Source organism: Mobula hypostoma, chromosome 13 (genome assembly GCF_963921235.1).
Source record: "Mobula hypostoma chromosome 13, sMobHyp1.1, whole genome shotgun sequence".
Lineage (NCBI taxonomy): Eukaryota > Metazoa > Chordata > Chondrichthyes > Myliobatiformes > Myliobatidae > Mobula > Mobula hypostoma.
In genome coordinates, this window is record NC_086109.1 from 10385839 (window position 1) to 10406581 (window position 20743).

General features: G+C 45.6%; 1 protein-coding gene across 2 annotated transcripts in view; it reads left to right on the top strand.

Moving 5' to 3' along the window:
• Positions 1 to 413: 413 nt before the first annotated feature.
• Positions 414 to 20743, top strand: part of LOC134355418 (solute carrier family 41 member 1-like) — a 70823-nt gene continuing 50493 nt past the window's right edge. The window contains exons 1-2 of one of the 2 annotated variants that reach the window (XM_063065270.1): positions 414 to 453; positions 1349 to 2092. In XM_063065270.1, coding sequence (XP_062921340.1) covers positions 1679 to 2092 — 414 coding nt within the window. In that variant the 5' untranslated portion in view covers positions 414 to 453; positions 1349 to 1678. Of the gene's footprint in view, positions 454 to 512; positions 644 to 1348; positions 2093 to 20743 lie in introns of those variants that run through there. The other variant, XM_063065269.1, reaches the window with a different exon arrangement.

Here is a 20743-nt window from a genome sequence, read left to right on the forward strand (position 1 = left end):
CTTCTCCTCCGAATTCTTTGACAGCCCCACAAAAGCAAAGGAAGGAGGGCCCTTCTGTGAAACTTTGGCTTCCACTTATTTCCCGCCCTGAAGTCTTCCCCTCTATTGCCAACCACATGAGTAGTTTATGGGATCTTGCCGTGCCGCCTTACCTGATTGGTCGTGTGGCAGGCAGGGGGGCGGGTCGAATACGCGCCAAATGTCTCACTACATTCCCCGATACCTGGGGTTCCATGACGTACGGGAGTGTATCTCTCGCCGTCACTGGCGTGGCGCTGATTGGTGGATCGGCCCGTCCATCCACCGCGCGTTGCCTTCGGCCCGCGGCGGCCGCGCACTGTGATTGGTGGACGCCGGTGCTCGTCACATTGGTGTGGAGGCGGGGTGGGGTGGGATGCGGTGACGGAACGCGGAGTGCCACTCGGTTAATGGGTGACGGTCGCTGGCCTACAGGTAACACTTTAACCGGCCCGGGAACACTGTGACCGACCCCCCTCGGAGTCGGGGGGGCGGGCGGAATTGGATGGAGGGGGTGGGGGCAGGCAGAGTAAAACCCGGCGGGAGCAGCAGGAGGCTCGGCCAGAGGCGTAGGGAGGTTGGAGGCTTCACTCATTGAGGCAGCCGCATCTTCACAGCTGACGGGGTAAAGACCCTGTTTGACGCACACGGGCTGGGCAATTCAGCTAAAGAGTCGGGAGATATTGCAGCCTGAAACTGGGGGAATTGTACATTTATCAGATGTTTGCGGGACTTGACTCCAGAATCCGAGGAATTAAAATGTTTGGGACATTCTGCAAAACAGCTGAATGACTGATTCTAAAATCCTATAACAATATTTAAGGAAAGGCTCGCAAAAGCAATAGTGATTCTGGAGCTGGTTTCAGAGATTGCGCGTTAAATTGAGAGCGAGAATAGTGATGGTGAAAATGTTTGAGGAATCTCAGAAGGCAAAAATCAGGGGTTGAGTGCAGTTGAAAACTTGGGATTTCGGGGCGCGTTCATGTTTAAACTGTTTGCGAGGTTCTGCGATATCAAGATAGTGGAAAAATTATTGAGTGAAGCTGCTTGACTGTGTGTGTGTGTTAATTCAAAAACGAGCTTTTCCAACACAAACGGATCCTGACAATCCAGGTGACGTTTGGTGATTTTTCTCCCAGTTTTTTGTTTGAGTGAGTGTTCAATAAGTAGTTTTCATTAGACGTGATTAGAAACAGGAACTGTCACTTAGTGGATTTGTGGGAGTTGAAGGTTTGCTTGCCTCGAATAAAGTGCTTGTTTTCTCTCTTTCTCTCTCTCTGGTTTCCTATATAGGAGCAATTTTTAACTTGTCTCCTTTTTCCATTAATAGCGACGACTCGCCTCCGTCGGACTGGCCGCTGGAAGCAGCCGCTGTTTCCGTTATTAATTGGGAACTTTTTTTCTCTCCTGCCACGTGTTGAACTTATGGCACGCTTCCTTGACGGGGGATGGCATTGAAATCTGACGGAACGGCGACTCTACCGACTATATCTGCTGCAGAAGGATCTTTATAACATCTTACCGTTCAGTTTGCCAAAAAAAAAGCTACTTGACGCCTAACTTTTGGGAAGGGGGAGTGGGAGGCTTTTTTTTCCCCCTGAAACATTTAAAAGACTGAGGAAATTAAACATTATGATATCCCGAAGATTGTAAAAGCGCCATGTCTAACCCCACAGAACAGAAAGAAGTTGGCCTGGTTTACCATGTGAATGGAAGCGCCTACCCCGTTGATGCTGGCTCTGACGACTTTGCAATCTCCATCACCCCCAGTTCATCCAAGGAGCTGGTGGAGACGGAGAGTTCAGAATATTTAACGGAGGAGAGGGAGCAAATTGAAAGGACGGAGACTGTTGTGAGAGACTCCCGTGCCAATGCCAAAGGTCTGAGAGAGGAAGACGCTCTACTGGAGAACGGAAGTCAGAGCATCGACAGTGATGATATTAGCAGCGACCCCAGCCGGGCACCAGACTCCCTTAAAGAGACCTCCTTTTCCATAGGACTACAGGTTGTCTTCCCATTCCTGCTGGCAGGTTTTGGCACGGTAGCTGCTGGAATGGTCTTGGACATTGTACAGGTAAGGGCGATTTTTGTAATCTGTGCATTCGGCAACCTCCAGAGAATTTTCCTCAAGTTATTAATTGGCAAGCCAGAGCCCTCACTGTCTTAACCCCCCCAACTCCCTCCCACTACCTTGTCACCGGGGGAGAAATAAAAATCCTGCACTTGGTAATTCCACAGAGAGCGATGTCTTGATTTTTGCATACCGGGCACCCGATGTCAGGATTTTGCATGCAGTTATGCCGTGGCTAATTTTTTTTTAATGTCCTAGGGCAGATTGTGTGACGGTTCTCCTGATTTTAAAGTCTGTCTTGTGTTAGGAAAGGTGCAGGAGCCTAAAGGTCCAGGCTCGACGTTTTAAGAACAGCCTTTTCCCCTCCGTCGTCAGATTTCTTTTAATTATTTGGAGGTAAAGCGCAGAAGGGGACCCTGTGGTCTAACGAGGCGTGATGCCCAGCAACCCATCAATTTAACCCCAGCTGAATCACAGGGCAATTTACAATGACCAGTCAACCTACTAAGGGTACTACTTCTGGACTTTGGGAGGAAACTGGAGCACCCAGAAAACAGAAGCCCAAGGGGAGATGGTACAAACCCCTTGCAGATGGAATTGAACTCTGACCCCCCTCCCCCAGGTGTAACACTGCACCACCGTGGTGCCATGTAAGCCAGAGACCTTTAGACACACAGATGAAAGTGAAGAGGAGGGCTTTGTGGAAGGGAAGGATTAGATTGAATTTAGGAAGGGTTGCATTGATCTAGAAGTAGCTAAAAGGTCAGAGCAACATTGTGGGCTGAATGGCCTCTTCTGCCTTCTATGCTCTACCTTGATATTCCTTTTTTTTGCGCTATTTATTTTGTAATTTACAGTAATTTTTATGCCTTGTTCTGTACAACAAATTTCACGCACCTGTCAGTGGGAATAAATGTGATTATGGCTCTCATCAGGCATGGATATAAATGGTTGCAGATTCATTTTCCAATGGATAAACATCCTAGAAGAATGGACAAGGGTGAGCTCAGTAACTTTTCCGATGGACCAAGTAGGAACTGAGCTGTTGGAGGAGCTCAGCCTCTAGGGAACGTCTGGCAAGGTAAATGGACAATCGATGTTTTGAGTCGAGACCTTTCAACTGGACTCGGTCCATTTCCCTTCCCAGATGCCGTCTGACCTGCTGAGTTCCCCCAGTTGCTTCGGGCTTCCACCATCCGCAGTCCATGAGACCATAAGACAGACGGGCACAATTAGGCCTTTTAGCTGATGGAGTCTGCTCCGCCATTCCATCAAGGCTGATTTATTATCCCTTTCAATCCCATTCTTCTGCCTTCTCCCTCTAACTTTTGCCACCCTTACTAATCAAGAGCCTACCAACCTCCACTTTAAATATACCCAATAACTTGGCCTCCACGCCATCTATGCCAGTAAATTCCACAGATTCACCACCCTCTGGCTAAAGAAATCTCTTGTCATCTCTATTCTAAAGGGATACCCTTGTATTCTGAGACTGTGCCCTCTGGTCCTAGACTCTCTCATTATTGGAAACATCCTCTCCACATCCACTTGGTCTACGCCTTTCAATATTTGGCAGGTTTCAATTAAGTTGCCCCCCTCCCATTCTTCTAAACTTCAGCGAGTGCAGTCTGTTGTGCCTACACCTTAAAATTTGTGTGCATTTTGTGGAACAGCATGAAAGTCAAAATAATGCTGTAGATGCTGGAACTCTGGAGCAAAAATGGGTGCCACAGTAGCGTAATGCTATTACAGCTTGGGGCATCGAGTTCTGTGCTCAATCCTGGCATCCTCTGTAAGGAGACTCTGTACATCCTCCCTGTAGAATGCGTGGGTTTCCTCAGGGTGCTCTGGTTTATTCCCACAGTCCAAAGATGCACTGGGTGGGTTAATTAGTCATTGTAAATTCTCTTGTGATTAGGTTAAGGGTAAATCGGGGTTTGCTGGGGCAGCAGGGCTTCAAGGGCCAGAAAGGCCTACTCCACACTTCTATTGCTAAATAAAATAAACAAATAATTGAGTAGCTGGTGGAACTTGGTAGATGCCGGAAGTCTGGTAAACAAAAGCAATGCTTGGATATCTCAACTTAGGGGGCAGAAAGAGAAATGGTTAATATTTGAAACCTGGGGCCCTTCATCAGCAAGAGAAAATCATTGGTCTTGAATGCAGAGAAGCTGGGGGGAGAACAATAGCAATTTTTGAAATGAGGCAGTTCAAATTAACCTTTGTGTTATGTAACTCACAAAATACTGGACGTACTCAGCAGGCCGGGCAGCATCTATGGAGAGGAATAAACAGTCAACTTTTCAGGCTGAGACCCTTCATCAGAAAATTCCAATCCCTCATGAAGGGTCTTGGCCTGAAGCGTCAACTTTTTGCTGGTGCCGGAGGCCCCTGATGTAAAGTCCGAGCGGGACAGGAGTTCAAGTGGCAGGCCAGCAGAAGCTTGAGGTCACTCCTGTGGACCAAGCACAGATGATCTACAAAGCGGTGGCTGGGCCTGAGTTTGGTTTCTGCAATGCGAGGAGACCAGGACTCTGGATTGGGAGAAGTGCATGTGAAAATGAATTGCGCTTGATCAGAATCGGGTTTAATATCACTGGCACATGTCGTGAAATTTGTTGTCTTTACGGCAGCAGTACAATGAAATGTGTAATAATAGAAAAAAAATGAATTGCAGTTGGTATATGTTAAATAAGTAGTGCGAAGATAGAAATTTTAAAAAAAAGTCGTGAGGTCATGTCCAGGGGTTCAATTTAGAAATTGGGTGGCAAGCCACACATGTAAGAGAACAAGTTATAGATGAAGACGTGAGGCTTTGCTGTACAAATAGAACAGCACAGGCCCTTCGGCCCACAATGTTAACCAATTGCAAGATTATTCTAACCCTTCCCTCATGTGTAGTTTTCCATTTTTCTTTCATTGAGTCAGTTAAATGTCCCTAATATTTCTGTCTTTACCATACCCCACCCCTCAGAGTTGCATTCCATGCACTTACTTCTGTGTTTATAAAAATAATGCTACCTCTGACATCACCTCCCCCATACTTTTAAGGCGGCTGGAGGAAAGTATGTCCTCGCATTGTGGCCATTGCCTCCCTAGGAACAGGTGCTGGCTGTCCACTATCTGTCATAATCAATATTGGTTATATATCTCGTAATCTTCCTCACTAGGGGTGGTGAGAGGGGTTAAAGGGTTAAATAACTTGAAAAAACTTCTGTTCAGTATCTTCTGCAACATTGCTGTAATGTTTTCTGTAGCCCCCTGAGGGTGTCTTTAAGAATCCATTGAGATTGATGTTGAGCAGCACACACACAATGTGCTAGAGGAACTCAGCAGGTCAGACAACATCTATGGAAATGAAAAAACAGTCAACGTTTTGGGCTGAATCCTTCACCTCTAGGACCTTCCTGATGAAGGATCTTGGCTGGAAATGTTGACAGTTTATTCCTCTCCCTAGATGCTCAGTTCCTTCAGTATTCTGTGTTGGTTGCTCCAGGGTTCTGGCATTTATGGGATCTCTCATGAGATTGAAGAATGTCTTGCAGTTCTCGATTGTTGAAGTGGGTGTTGAGAGATCTGCACCCTCGGGTGGGGCAGGAGGCGCTCGATACAGTGAGCGGCTGGGTGGTTTGGTAGGGGTTGCACTCCCAAGATTCTGCATGCTCCCAGCAGGTGGATGTGAGGTCCTTAGAAACGACGACAACCTTGTGTAGAGTGAGGTCCCACCAGCAGTAACGCGTCCATGAGCAAATCTGTTGTTTGTCCGGGGATGTGAAGAAGTAACCATCGATCAGGACTGTAGGCACAACTCCCTTGCTTCTCTGACATGCTGCCACAGAATCTTTTCCCATTCATGTCAGCAGGTCGCTTGACTCATCTGGAAGGCAGCCTTCCTAAAGGGCAGAAACTTCCTTCCAAGCTAGCATGTCAACTGAACTTTTGAATAGCTATGTGAACAACGAGCAAGGAATCCAAATCAGTTTGTTTTTAACACGTGGTCATTTGAGTTGCTGTCACCTTCCTGTCAGCTTGAACCAGTCTGGCCATTCTCCTCTGACCTCTCTCATTAACAAGGCATTTTCACCCACAGAACTGCTGCTCACTGGATGTTCTTTGTTTTTCCACACAATTCTCTGTAGACTCTGGAGGGTGTTGTCCGTGAAAATCCAGGAGATCAGCAGTTACTGAGATACTCAAACCTCCCCGTCTGGCGCCAACAATCATTCCACACTTAAAGTCACTTAGATCTTATTTCTTCCCCATTCTGATATTTTGTCTGAATGACAACTGAACCTCTTGACTGTGTCTGTATGCTTTTGTGCATTGAGTTGCTGCCACAAGATTGGTTAATTAAATATTTGCATTAATAAGCAAGTGTATCTAATAAAGTGTCTTTGAGTGTATAGAACAGAAACTTTTATATTAGGAGGTTTAAACCAGATAGCTGTGTCAGGTGGTGTGTTATTGCCTGTGATAAGCTCCTTCATGTTTGTAAATGGGACGCTGTGTGTTCCATGGGAGTTCTACAAGTTCCTATTAAATTTTGTGCCAGGGTTATTCTGTAGGCAAAGTCATTGGTACATCTGAAAAGTTGGGTCTGGTAGTATCAAATTGAACCATTTAAAAACAAAATATGATGCTCAGTGCAATATTAACGTTGATCTTCACAGTGTTACCATGTGGGTTTCCTCCGGGTGCTCTGGTTTCTTCCCACTTTCTAAAGGCGTACAGGTTAGGGTTAATCAGTTGTCGGCATGGTATGTTGGCAGCTCTTGTAGGTTGTCCCCATCATATTCCTCACTGAATTAACGCAACAGCCCATTCCAGTGTATGCTTCGATATGCAAATGACAACTAAAGCTAATCTTTATATGCTTTCTTTTAATTAATTTTCTGCCAAATTTGCCATTCCGATGATTTCTCTCCCTTCCTGCAGCTGATAGGTATGTCTGATTTGATTAGAAAATGTAAGCAAGGTGAGGTACAACTGCTACAGTTTTGACTTTCCTCTTTTTATATATAATTACTGTTCATCAAAGTTCAAAGTAACTGTATTATCAAAGTGCATACGTCACCATACATTACCCTGAGATTCATTTTCCTGAAGAAATTCACAGTAGAACAAAAAAATGCAATAGCATCAATTGAAAACTGCGTATGCAGACTAAGAAAGAATCAATGTGGAACAGAAGACAATCTGTGCAAATACAAAAATAATGATAATAGAATGGTAAATAAGTCCTTGAAAGTGAGCAACACGCACAAAATGCTGGAGGAACTCAGCAGGGAACGCCACCACAGCCACGTATCGTCCCTGGGAACTGAGTGCCTCCAGCATTTTGTGTGTTGCTTGGACTTCCGGCATCTGCAGATTTTCTCATGTTTGTGCCTTGAAAGTGGTATCGGTTCAGAGTTGAGAGTGAAGTTGTCCACGCTGGTTCAGGAGCCTGATGGTTGAGGGGTAATAACTGTTCCTGAACCTGGTGGTGTGGGACCCAAGACTCCTGTACCTCCTTCCAGATGGCAGCAGTAATAAGGTGGCATGGTCTGAGGGGTGGGTGCTTGCACTGGTGTATTAGCCTGGATAAGTGCTCAGGGTTGTGGAGTTTGACTTTGATCATAAAGACAAGTAGTACATGCAGATCAGTTTGAATCTATTCAATTGTTTTTTTTTCTGTCGGAGAATTTTTACTGTTTGGCTTTGAGTACGATAATTAGAAACATTGTGCCAATGTCAGAACAAAACTGGCTGCCATAATGAAAATAATACCCGAAACGTGAGTTTTGGAGTCCTTAAAAGTAAGTCTATGCTGTAGGTTGTGGTGTCAATTCAACTTTGAGGTGAGCGAAGTTATCCCCACATACTTAGTCTCATAGCGTCACAAATTGCTAATTTCAAACTCCAGACAGAATGATGTCTCGGAAGTCAGCACAGCTTGGAAGCTTGTCTTTGCTGTAGTTTGGGTATATTCGAGTGTCTACACTCTCCAACCAAAACATCCAGGGTTCCTTTGCATATCTCACTATACTTTGCCTAGGAAATGAGCAACTGTGCTTTGTGGTTAGGACACCTATATTTGTCAGTGTGGATTTCACAGCTCAGAATTGTGGGTTTAGGGGCATGGTGAGGTAATTGCAGCTGTCATTATGGAGAGAAGCTGTTTTCTTTCAGTGAAGCAGAGGAGGCTCTACTTGGAGACACAAGAGGCTGCAATTGCTGAATTGGGAGCCACAAACCAAATGCTGGAGGAACACTGAGCAGCAGCTGTGGGGGTGGGGCGGGGGGTGGGGAAGGAATTGTCCACATTTCAGGTCCTGCTGCAGGGCTCCAATCTGAAATGTCTGTGATGCCTTTCCTCCCTCAGCTGCTACTCAGGCATACTTAGAGTTGGTGTGTGTGGTTTGGTTTATGAGGTGTGGGCAATCAGAACCAGGTTCTTTTATCTATCACCATTAAAACATTAAAATACATTATTTGTGATGGCAGCCAGCACAGCCTAAGGATATGCTGGGCACTCTTCCCCTCTAAGCTGCACAGGTTTGTGGCTGAGCGGTAACTGCAATGCTCCCGTGCACATAGCCTTCGTTGCCATGCAGCTGGAATTGGACAAAGCTAGAAAAAGTTTTTTTAAAAAACGTGAAAGATTTTCTTTATTGTATTTCATGAAACCTTCAATTAATAAATAAAATCAAACGTGTGATTTTTCAATTTTCATTCTAAGTATTCATAGTATACATATTTAAAAGAAAAAGCACTTAAAGTGTCGTGCAGTTTTTAGAGCATACTTAAAAAAAAATAGATCAATAAATTTGAGGGAACATTGATGCTATGGGCAAGCCACAAGTGTCAGAATACATTCTACCTTCAACATAGCATCTCCACTATGTTCAGCAGAGCAACAATAATAAAACAAGTCCTTTTCCTCACACCCTTCCACCCACCCACTAATGTCTCCCCCATATTTTCCTACATTTCAAGGAATGAAGACCAAGATTCCGCAGGTGATGGAAATCTTGAACAACATGCACAAAGTGCTGGAGGAAGTTAGGAGGTCGGGTAGCATCTTGGGCTGACGCCTTTCGTCAGAACTTGATGAAGGGTCTCGACACGAATCGTCGACAGTTTCTTCCTCTCCACAGGTGCTGCCTGACCTGCTGGGTGACACCGGCATTTTGTGTGTGTTGCCCTGGCTTTCCAGCATCTGCATAATCTCTTGTGTTTGTGTTCTGAGCCTCTGTTCTACAAGTATCTGCAGTCTTGGAGACCCTGAGGCTCCCCCAAGGACGGAGTAGCTGACTGCTGGCATAGGGAAGCCTGTAAAAAGTGGCCTCTGACTCTATTAATTTTTTTTTGGTTCTGTAAGCAAATTTGTCTAAAATAGATATCTCAGCTATTTTAAGAAAATATGCCCTGTATTGGTGGGGTGTCACTGATTAAATCTGTGTGGTTGGAAGGCAAATAGGGTTCAATATGTTTGGAACTTAATGTGAGTCAGATGTTTTTATCACGTCTGTCAAAACATATAGTGAAGTGTGTCATTTGCAAAAGCAACCAAGGATGTGGGTGGGGGGGGGCAGCTCGCAATTGTCGCCACACATTATGGCATCAACGTATCATCCCTTCCCACTCCCACACATGGGCAGGCTTTCAACCCCAGGGTAGGCTACCTCCAGTCCTTGGCATAGGGTCTCCAACTTTGGACTTCACCGACCTGTGGGTATTGACCCCAGAACTTGCCGATCATGGCATTGACCTTCAGGCCACGTCGTGATATTTTGTGTGTGGGTTGGGTGTGGAACTGCCACCTTTTTCTTTTGGCAAGGCCCTCCCCTCTAAAGGAAATCTATTGCGGTCTGAATATTGTTTTCAAATTCTGGTGGGAGGTTACGTTTGGTTTTCCCTGACAGACTCGCCCTTACTGCCTGTCACGTTGCTGGAGTTTAGGGCAGCAATGAAAGCCCTCCATCTCTGGTGTTCGGGCTTCCTTCATCAGGCCACAGCTTCCTCTCAGTTTTCACTACTGTCAGTCATGCAATTCCTGGGTGGAGACTCAGGAATACTGTCGCACTCAGATGTAGAAGGAATCTTCATTGCTGTTTCTGTAGCAATTTTGTTTTGTCTGTCAGGAGGGTTAGCCCTGAGCTGAACTCCTGAACCTGGAAGACCTAGTGAACCATTCTTTGTCTGACCTCTACCCTTTGACATGTTTGGTATGACTGACCCTACCAAGAGCCAAAGCATAAAACACTCTCCAGCCAACGTAGCTGCCTGGGTCATTGAAGCATGCAAGCCTCCAAGCCCAACGACAAGGTTGTGGTCCTCTTGAGGGTATAGATGTTAGCAGGTTCAGTATTGACTGCCCATTGCTTCGTGTCCTTGAGAAGCTGGTGATGAACTACCACCTTGATCTGCATAACCTTACCAGTACGGGTGCTTGCAGTACACACTTGGGGAGGGAGTACCAGGATGGGAGGGTTGTTCCAAGTCGGACTGTTGTGTGGGTATGCTCCAGAAACCCTCGTCATTTGTGTGGAGGCAGATGCTGTGGGAGTAGCAGCAGCATCTGACCGCAGCACACTTGCGAATAATGCCCACCGCAAACGCGGCGTGAATTGAGCATTTTAGTATGATGTGTGGGGTTCTGAGCGAGTGAGTTGCTTTGTCCTGGATGGTTACTGAGCTTGAGAATTGGAGGTTCGCTCAGTTAGGCAACTAGAGAGTATTCCGTCACTCTGTACCATCCGGGTGGAGTGAAACGGGACGGGACGTTTCTTCATAGTCATACTTTATTGATACCGGGGGAAATTGGTTTTCGTTACAGTTGCACCATAAATAATTAAATAGTAATAAAACCATAAATAATTAAATAGTAATATGTAAATTCTGTCAGGAAATAAGTCCAGGACCAGCCTATTGGCTCAGGGTGTCTGACCTTCCAAGGGAGGAGTTGTAAAGTTTGATGGCCACAGGCAGGAATGACTTCCTATGACGCTCTGTGTTGCATCTCGGTGGAATGAGTCTCTGGCTGAATGTACTCCTGTGCCCACCCAGTACATTATGTAGTGGATGGGAGACATTGTCCAAGATGGCATGCAACTTGGACAGCATCCTCTTTTCAGACACCACCGTCAGAGAGTCCAGTTCCATCCCCACAACATCACTGGCCTTACGAATGAGTTTGTTGATTCTGGTGTCTGCTATCCTCAGCCTGCTGCCCCAGCACACAACAGCAAACATGATAGCGCTAGCCACCACAGACTCGTAGAACATCCTCAGCATCGTCCGACAGATGTTAAAGGACCTCAGTCTCCTCAGGAAATAGAGACGGCTTGTGGTGGGAGATTCCGTTCTGATCTCGTTGTGTAACTGCAGTACTCATGTGACTGAACCAGTTCAGTCTCAAACCTTTTACATGTGTGCTGCCTCGTGACATGTCCCGCACTTGTAAAAAGTGTCATGATATTTCCTCCCCACTATAGGATTGAGCTGAGCAGAATCCCATTCTTTGGTTGCACAGTGTAATCCTAGTGAAATTTCCAAGCTTTTCTGATTCCTCTCTCCTCAATAAATTGTGTCCACGCATAGAAATTTGTAAACTAACTCAAGTTGGTACCATATTCATCCTGAGAGTGTTCCTTCAGCTTCTGGACAGGCAACTCTTCGTGTATTTATCTCACATACATCAGAATGTACAGTGAAATGCTTCATACGTTAACAACCAACGCACCCAATGATGTGCTGGGGGCAGCCTGCAAGTGTTGCCACACATTCTGACACCGACATAGCGTGCCCACAGTGCTTGGCAGAACATCACAAGCTGCAACAACAACAGAAAAGGCCCCTTTTCCCCTCTCACACAGACACAGACACAGCCGCACCCCTATGTAGTGTGGTCACTGTACTAATACAACAAATGTGGTTAACAATTTGTGCACATACCGTAATTTTGTTTTGTGATTGAGGCATGGCGAAAGCTGAGCGACTTGATATCTTTTGCATCCAAGCGAAAAGGCTTCCTTATCCATTCTTTGACAAATCCTCAGAGTTGTTGCCTCTGGCAATTTGCTTCCCCAGCATCGCTCTAGCACTTCATTCTGGACCAGGAGTTCCCAACCTTAACATCGGTTAATCCTGGGGGTTCATGGCATAATAAAGGTTGGGACCCCCTTCCTGTCTAGACCTTCTCTAAGCCTCTGGAGTGGGGCTTGAACCGGCAGCTTGGACTAGAGTGCTGCCCTGCTGATGTCAAGAGCAGGTGGGACAGTCTCCAAATGCAACCGAGTCCGCTAAGGAAATCTGACTTCAAGTCGCTGCCTGTTTATTGTGAAGCCCACAATGTCCAGCATCTCTCGATCAGTTTGAAGGGCACGTGGCAGGTCTGATCCTGAGCTATCTTAAAATAAGATTCTTTATTTTTTTTTCCGCATGTCCATAAAAACATTGAAATGCATCATTTCAATTCCTCTTCCACCCCACCCAGAGGCTGCTTGACCTGCTGAGCCCTTCCAGCTGTCGTTTGGTTGTTGCTCCAGATTCCAGCACTTGTAGTTATTGTTCCCAACCTTTTTTATTCCAAGGGTCCCTGCCATTAACCAAGGGATCCGTGGACCCAAGTTGGGAACCCTTGCTCTAATGTAATCTAATTAGCTGGCACGGAGGCGTAGAGGTTAGTGCATCGCTTTACAGCATCAGCAATCAACCAACAGGGTTCAATTCTGACTGCTGCCTGTCAGGGGTTTGACTGAGTACTCTGGTTTCCTCCCACCTTCCAAATACGTACCAGGTAGTAAGGGTTATGAAGGTGTGGGCCTGGCTCACTGGTGCCAGAAGGATGGCAGCACTTGTGCGCTGGGGGCAACCCACCATTTGACTGTGTTGGTCATTGACACAAACGACTCAGTTCACTGTTTGTTTCTATGTCTTGTATGCCTTCGTTCTGTTGAGACTGTGAAGCATCGTGACCGTTCTATGTTGGTGCTGGAATGTGTGGGCGACACCCAGCACATCCTTGGGTTGTGTTGGATGCCAATGCACGTAACTGTATGTTTTGATGTTCAATCCTTACGTGCCATGTCATGTGACGTAGGCGATTATGGTCTTTCCAGGATTGCTCTTGGTCAAATTTTTCTCCAAAAGTGATTTGCCATTGTCTTCTGGGCAGTGACTTTATAAGACAGGTGACCACAGCTGTTATCAATACTGCCTAGTGTCGGTGGTCACATAACCAGGACTTGTGATGTGCACCAGCTGTTCATACGACCATCCACCACCTGCTCCCATGGCTTCACGTGAATGATCGGGGGGAGGGCTAAGCAGGCACTACACCTTGCCCGAGGGTGACTGACAAACTAGCAGAGGGAACGTGCGCCCAACACCTCCTTCGGTAGAGATACATCTCCACTCTGTTGATGTACGTGTGATAAATAAATAAATCTGAATGTATGCACAAGAAATTCTGATTGTGTGGAGGTTGAGAGAGAGAGGAAAGGGGCTTGTTATGCTGTTGTTTTGTTCCCGTGCTTTTGTTCTGCTGATCATTGTGGTCATGCTGTGTTGTCTGGAATGTGAGGCAACATTCCTTGGGTTGTGTTGTTTATTGACGCAAACCACACATTTCACTGTATGTTTCGATGTATGTGTGAATTGAATTGACCTTATTTCCTACATCCTTCACATACATGAGTAAAAAATCTTTGTTATGTCTCCATCTAAATGTGCCATGTGCAATCATAGTAATTTATAATAAACAGAACAGTCAGTGTAATATAGAGTGCACTCAAATCAGTGTGAGTTCATCAGTCTGATGGCCTGGTGGAAGAAGCTGTCCCGGAGCCCGTTGGCCCTCGCTTTTATGCTGCGGTACCGCTTCCCGGATGGTAGCAGCTGAAGTAGATTGTGGTTGGGATGACTTGGGTCCCCAGTGATCCTACGGGCCCTTCTTACACACCTGTCCTTGTAAATGTCCTGAATCATGGGAAGTTCACAACTACAGATGTGCTGGGCTGTCCGACCCACTCTCTGCAGAGTCCTACGATTAAGGGAGGTACAAATAAATCTGAATTATTGCAATGATATATTCAACTATTAACTTAATTGGATCAGCACAACGTTGTGGGCCAAAGGACCTATTCCTGTACTGATTCAACACATTAGAGGATCTACTCAACGTCAGAGTAGATTTTTCTTCCTGGGGATTGTCAGGAAGGAAAGTGTTTGGACATATGGTACCTTGTAGCCTCCTCAGAGTTAATGCATCATTTTTTACGTGTGGGTTTTATAAGCAAACCCATCAGGTCATTTGTGACATCCCTAAGGAAGCTAGATTAATGCAGAATTGCTTTTTGGGGGGAGTGCTCCTCTAAGGAATGAACCTTAATCAGAAAGAGCTCCGTTCCTGTCAGTGACACTGGGAATGTAATTCTTTCTCGAACAAGCAAAATTTTTTCAACTTAATATGTCATGTGAAAATGAGTATTGGAAGTATTGCGTTGGTAGCACTAGAGAATCCAGATGTAGATCACATAAATAGTGAAATGTAAAACTCTGGTTAGACCATACTTGGAGTATTGTGTTCATTTCTGGTTGTCTCATTATAGGAAGGATGTGGAAGCTTTAGAGGATGCAGAGGTGATTTACTGGAATGCTTTCTGGATTAGACAGCATGTCTCATAAGACCACAAGACATAGGGCCAGAATTAGGCTATTTGGCCAATGGACTCTGCTCCACCATTCGATCATGAATCACTTATTATCGCTCTCAACCCTATTCTCCTGTCCTTTCATGGTAAACTTTGACACCCTTACTAAACAAGGACCCATCAACCTCCACTTTATATCCGATGACTAACCATCTGTGACAGTGAAGTTTACAGATTTATTACATAGAAACAGAAACACAGAAAATCTACAGCACAATACAGGCCCTTTGGCCCACAAAGCTGTGCCGAACATGTCTCTACCTTAGAACTACCTAGGCTTTACCCATAGCCCTCCCTCTGGTAAAGAGATTCCTTCTCATCTCCATTCTAAATGGACGACCTTCTATTCTGAGGCTGTGCCCTCTGGTCCTAAACTCACCCACGATCGGAAACATCCTTTGCATGTCCATTCTATCTAGGCCTTTCAGTATTCGCTAGGTTTCAATGAGATTTCCCTTCCTCTCCCCATTTTTCTGAACTTCAACAAGTGCAAGCCCATCAAATGCTCCTCGTGCATTAACCCTTTCATTCCTGAGGTCATTCTTGTGAATGGTGTTGAGAATGTCTAGGGAGGGAGTGTGAGAATAGAAGGTTCAAGGGCAGAAATCACAGGCTACAGCAGTGAGGTTAATGTGTAAGGAACTGGTGTTAAATAGGAAAGTAGACACCATAAGACCAAGGAGCAAATGAGGCCATTGAGTCTGCTTCACCGTTCTATCATGGCTGATTTATTTCCCCTCTCAGCCCCATTCCTGTTCCTTCTTCCCGTAACCTTTGCCCTGACTAATCAAGAACCTGTCGATCTCTGCATTAAATGCGCTCATAGATTTAACCTCCACAGCCATCCTTGGCAACGAATTCCACCATTTCACCACATTGTGGTAAATAAATTCCTCCTCATCTTTCTTGTAAAGGCACATTCTTCTATTCTGACACTGTGCCCACTAACTTAGACTCCTCCAATATAGGAAGTTCCTCTCCACCTCCACTCCACCTCGGCCTTTCAATATTTGATAGGTTTCAATGAGATTCCCCTCCAGATTCTTCTAAATTCCAAATTCCACCCCCCCCCTTCAAAATTCTAAAATACAGGCCCAGAGACATCAACCTCTCCTCATAACGTTAATCCTTACATTTCTCAGGTCATTCTTGTAGACCTTCTCTGGACCCTTGGGCTTTGAATGCACCACTCCTCCCACAATTTGTCTTTCCGATCTAAGAGAACCAGTGCCCTAAGAATAGTGACAAGATGTTTTTTTTTGTGTGGTGTAGAAGCAGCTGGAGTTGTGAAGATTGCTATGAAACAAGGTGTGGTCTACCCAGTTTTATGATCTACATCTGCATTCTCTCACGCAGTACTGAGGTAGTGCAGTACTTTGAGATGCCCATTTTCACAGGAGATGGTAAACGGGAGCAAATTTTACTTGTTCGGGTGAGCATTGCAATCTCCAGGAGCTCTTTCTGATTGGTAGCAATTCTGTTGGTGTGCAGAGAAAATCTTTATCCGTCACCACTAATTTTAAAATCAAATTTTGTCTCCCTCATGTTTTTGATACCCACCCTCTGCGATCATTTTTCATACAGTCAATGCACCAAGTGAATTGACTTTTCAAAGCACCAATGAATTACACCCCCCCCCCCACTCTCCCAATCATTCTCCGGAGCCTGTACTTTGAACCCCCTCCAGCTAGGTATCGTGTCATTTGTCATAAACAAGTAGTCTTATTCCGTGGCCAGTAACACAGCTGTACTCTGATTCAAGCCTGTTTGCTTTCTGCCTTTTTCTTTTCTCCTCTCCCTCTCCTCTCCCACCGATCGTGGCAGTATGGCACTGGGAGGTGCAACGATTATTTGTTATTTTAAAACTGAATAGCGGAAAATTATCTCAGACTTGTAGAAAAGGACGAGTCCAGTGCGAACAATCTGTGGGAATAAGGGACGGGGTGTAATTGAGTTCTGGGTTGAGATTTCCACGCACCAGCATGAGTTAATATGATAGTGGGGCAGTAAGGTAGCGTAGTGGTTAGTGCAACGTTTTACAGTACCAGCGACCTGGGTTCAATTCCCGCCACTGCCTGTAAGGAGTTCTCACTGTGACGGCACTTGGGTTTTCTCCAGATATTCTGGTTTCCTCCCACAGTCCAAAGACCTACCAGTTGGTAGGTTAATTAGTCATTGTGATTAGGTTAGGGTTAAATCTCGATAAATAAATTACCATGGTTTTCTCCCTTCACCAGCATCTCTGGTGTCTTGTAGTGCAAACTGAAAGGCCACATGGAGTTGGTGTTTGAAATAGTGGGTGACTTATTATATTTAAAAATTTTTATCTATCAAAAGTATAATTTTTCAAAATACGAGAATAAGAGTTGTGAGAGTAAGAGTTCGGCACGGACTAGAAGTGCCGAGATGGCCTGTTTCCGTGCTGTAATTGTTATATGGTTAACAAACAATGCAATACCTTTTCATTCTTTCCATTCACAGTCAATGCTTTCAGTCCTGTTCTATTACCTTCCTACACCCTTGGGGTTCCCACCACCTTTTCACACCATAGACTCCTACCATTAACCGAGGGGTCCGTGGACCCCTGCTACGCACCAGTAGAACTGTTGCCACTCATTGTGGCCCCAGTAGGGTTGTATACTACCACAATAATTGAGGGGCTCCCTCACCCAACCCGGCCACTCCCTGTCCAGTCACAGAAGACCCCTGCACTGTGGTCTTCCCTAACCTAGGCCTATCGGTGGCTGCACCAAGCTTCAGCACGATCTCCTGCAGCCCGGAATATGCCAGTGGGCAGCGTTCCTTCACGGATGTCTCAGTGCGCTGACTGACCGAAGCACGTCCTTCACTGACTTAATTACCTTCCAGCAGCACTCGATGTCCGTCTCTGTATGTCCTTGCTCAGCGTCCTCTGTCATGCAGCTACTCAGGGAGAACGGTGACACAGGCCATTCATATGGGTGGTCCATCCTTATTTCTTATCGATGCAAATTTTGCCATGGTGAATATCAAAGGGATGTTATTAAGCCTTCCCATGTAGGTGATGATAATTTGTCCGCAATTTGAGTTACAGGGCACTTATTAGTTGTAAAAGTTTCACATCTGCACTTAGCCTGAAAAGGAAAAGAAGATCTCTTAAATTTATAAGGTGCTGAATTACTGACGTGTAGAAATTGACAAGAGCATACAATGGTGCTTATGACAATTTGCATGTTGTACGTTTCCACAGATGTGTGAGCTGGTTCGGTTGTGTGGCATCTGACACGTCTGCAGTTTGCTGGTGTAGTTTCCGCTGAAGCTGACATGCTCTGTGGACTGTAGGCAGCATAAACGGCAGGAATTAGCTTCCCCCATGGGCAGAAAACAGTAGGGAAATCAGACCGGATTCTAACACTCCAGCTGATTCTGCAGTAGAACGTAGCCTGGGTTTGAGTGACAGATATCAAAGGCCTTGTGTTTTTTAGAACAGACACCGATTTCCTGGTGTCGCCTTTTTCAATTTCACCAGCTGTACTGGATGCATGGAACGGATATATTGTGTACACAGTGGAAATGACAGATGGGAAGCAAATACTGGTAGCATTTTTTTGCTTTCTCACTCTCCCACTGTCCCTCTCTTCTCAGAACACAGAGCAGTACAGCTCCTTAACAGGCTTTTATGCCCATAAGGTTAGAACATAGAAATTTACAGCACATTACAGACCCTTTGGCCCACAATGGTGTGCAGACCATGTAACCTACTCTGGAAGCTGCCTAGAATTTCCCTACCGCATAGCCCTCTATTTTTCTAAACTCCATGTACCTATCTAAGAGTCTCTTAAAAGACCCTATTGTATCCGCCGCTACCACCATCACTGGCCGTGCTTTCCACGTACCCACCACTCTCTGTGTGAAAAATGTGCCTACTTTCAAGCACCATAAAGCTATGCCCCCTCGTGTTAGCCATTTCATCCCTAGGGGAAAAGCCTCTGGCTATCCACATGATCAATACCTCTCATCATCTTGTACACCTCTTATCAGGTCACCTCTCATCCACCATCGCCACAAGGAGAAAAGGCCAAGTTCACTCAACCTGTTCTCAAAAGGCACGATCTCCAATCCAGACAACATCCTTGTAAATCTCCCCTGCATTCTCTCTATTGTATCCACAGCCTTCCTATAATGAGGTGACCAGAATGTTGTGCCAACAATTTAACCTGCTCCAAGATCCAGCTGGTGGTGTAGTGGTATCAGCACTGGACTTCAAGGCAGATGGTTCAAACCCAGCCGGGTCCCAACCTGGGTAGCAGCCGTATCTGTGTGAAAGAAAGGCCTGGCAATGGAAATCCATATCTTGCCATGAAAACCCTGTGGACCCTCTGGTCCGTAAGGTCACAAAGAGTTGGACTCGACTTAATGACTGAACAACAAGATAAATCTAACTCGTCCCTCTGTTTTTCTTTCATCCATGTGTCTATCTGAGAGTCTGAAATGTCCTGAATGTACCTGCCTCTATCACTACCCCTGGCTCCCCTTTGTATTAGCCATTAAAGAGTCTCTGCTGACCACTCCATCAGTGCCTCTTATCTTGTACATTTCTACCAAGTCACCTCTCATCCTCATCCTCCTCCTCTCCAAAAAGAAAAGCTTCCCCTCACTGAACCTATCCTCATTTGACATACAGTATATGCTCATGAAGCTGACCACCTCGTTTGGAAGTTAATCGTATTTCTCCTTCCTGTTGGAACTACTTGTGGACTTGCAGGCCTTGCGTTTGCTGGTATTCTGATCCTTCATCAGAACAGCAAGAGGTGTCAGACTTTGGGTGCTTGAGGAGCTAAAGCTGATGGCAGTTTGCACAAGAATTTCCCCAGCCACGTCTCTGCACGTAGTGGTGCTGCCCTGTCCTCAGGTGCTGCCTGCTTGCTCAATGATTCTACTCAAATTTTGTTTTTGATTTACTGTAGGACTTGCTTCTTCTTTCCTTCTGATTTTATTCAGCAAAATTGGGCAGCATGGCAGCGTAGTTGTTAGCACAATGCTTTACAACACTAGCAACCTGGGTTCAATTCCCACCACTGCCTGTAAGAAGTCTGTACGTTCTCCCTGTGACTACGCGAGTTTCCTCCTACAGTCCAAAGTCATACCAGGTTGGTAGGTTAATTGGTCATTGTAAATTGTCCCGTGGGTTATATCAAGAGATTGCTGGGCGACGTGACTTGAAGGGCTGGAAGGACCCACTCTGTGTTGTAACTCAATAAATAACATTTTTTAAAATTGGGCTTTTTCCCCGAAGACTTGCGCCTTTGGGGGATGGCCCTGTGGACAACTCAGTTCCTCGTTGATGTTGTGTCACAGGAAATTCAAACCTCCAGACAGCAGGCACAGCTGCCGGAGGCCTATACACTCTAGCGATAGGTTGACACTCAACCCAGCATGGGTGGAACTCGTGCAAGGAGCCGGCCGGATTCGAACCTGGGACTGCTTGCTCTGAAGTTTGGTGCGGATGCCACTGCACCATCAGCACAAACCTGTAAAACTCGGAAGCAGGTTTATTATCACCGGCCTATGTCGTGACATTTGTTTAATGGCGGCAGTGCGATGCAGTAAAAATACTGAATGTTACAGCAAGAAATATTAGAAATATAAGCAGTGGAAAAAAGAAGCAAATTAATGAGGTAGGGTTCAAGGTTTTGTGCACCGCTCAGAGTAAGTGTTAGTCCGTAAAGATACCATTCACCTGCAGAATGTGAGCCTTGTCCACAATCTGTGAATTCGTGATTAGTTAATTTTGCGGAGGCGATGGCAAGAATTCCACAGGCACCTCCGCTTGCTTGGTGTAATTTTAAGCTGCGGCTTGCTTTCAGTTTGGTAAATTTCACCACTTGGCTAAAGGATGTACCTCATAAAGTGGCCACTGAGTGTATGTTCATGGTCTTCTGCTGCTACAGCCCATCCACTTCAAGTTTTGGTGTGC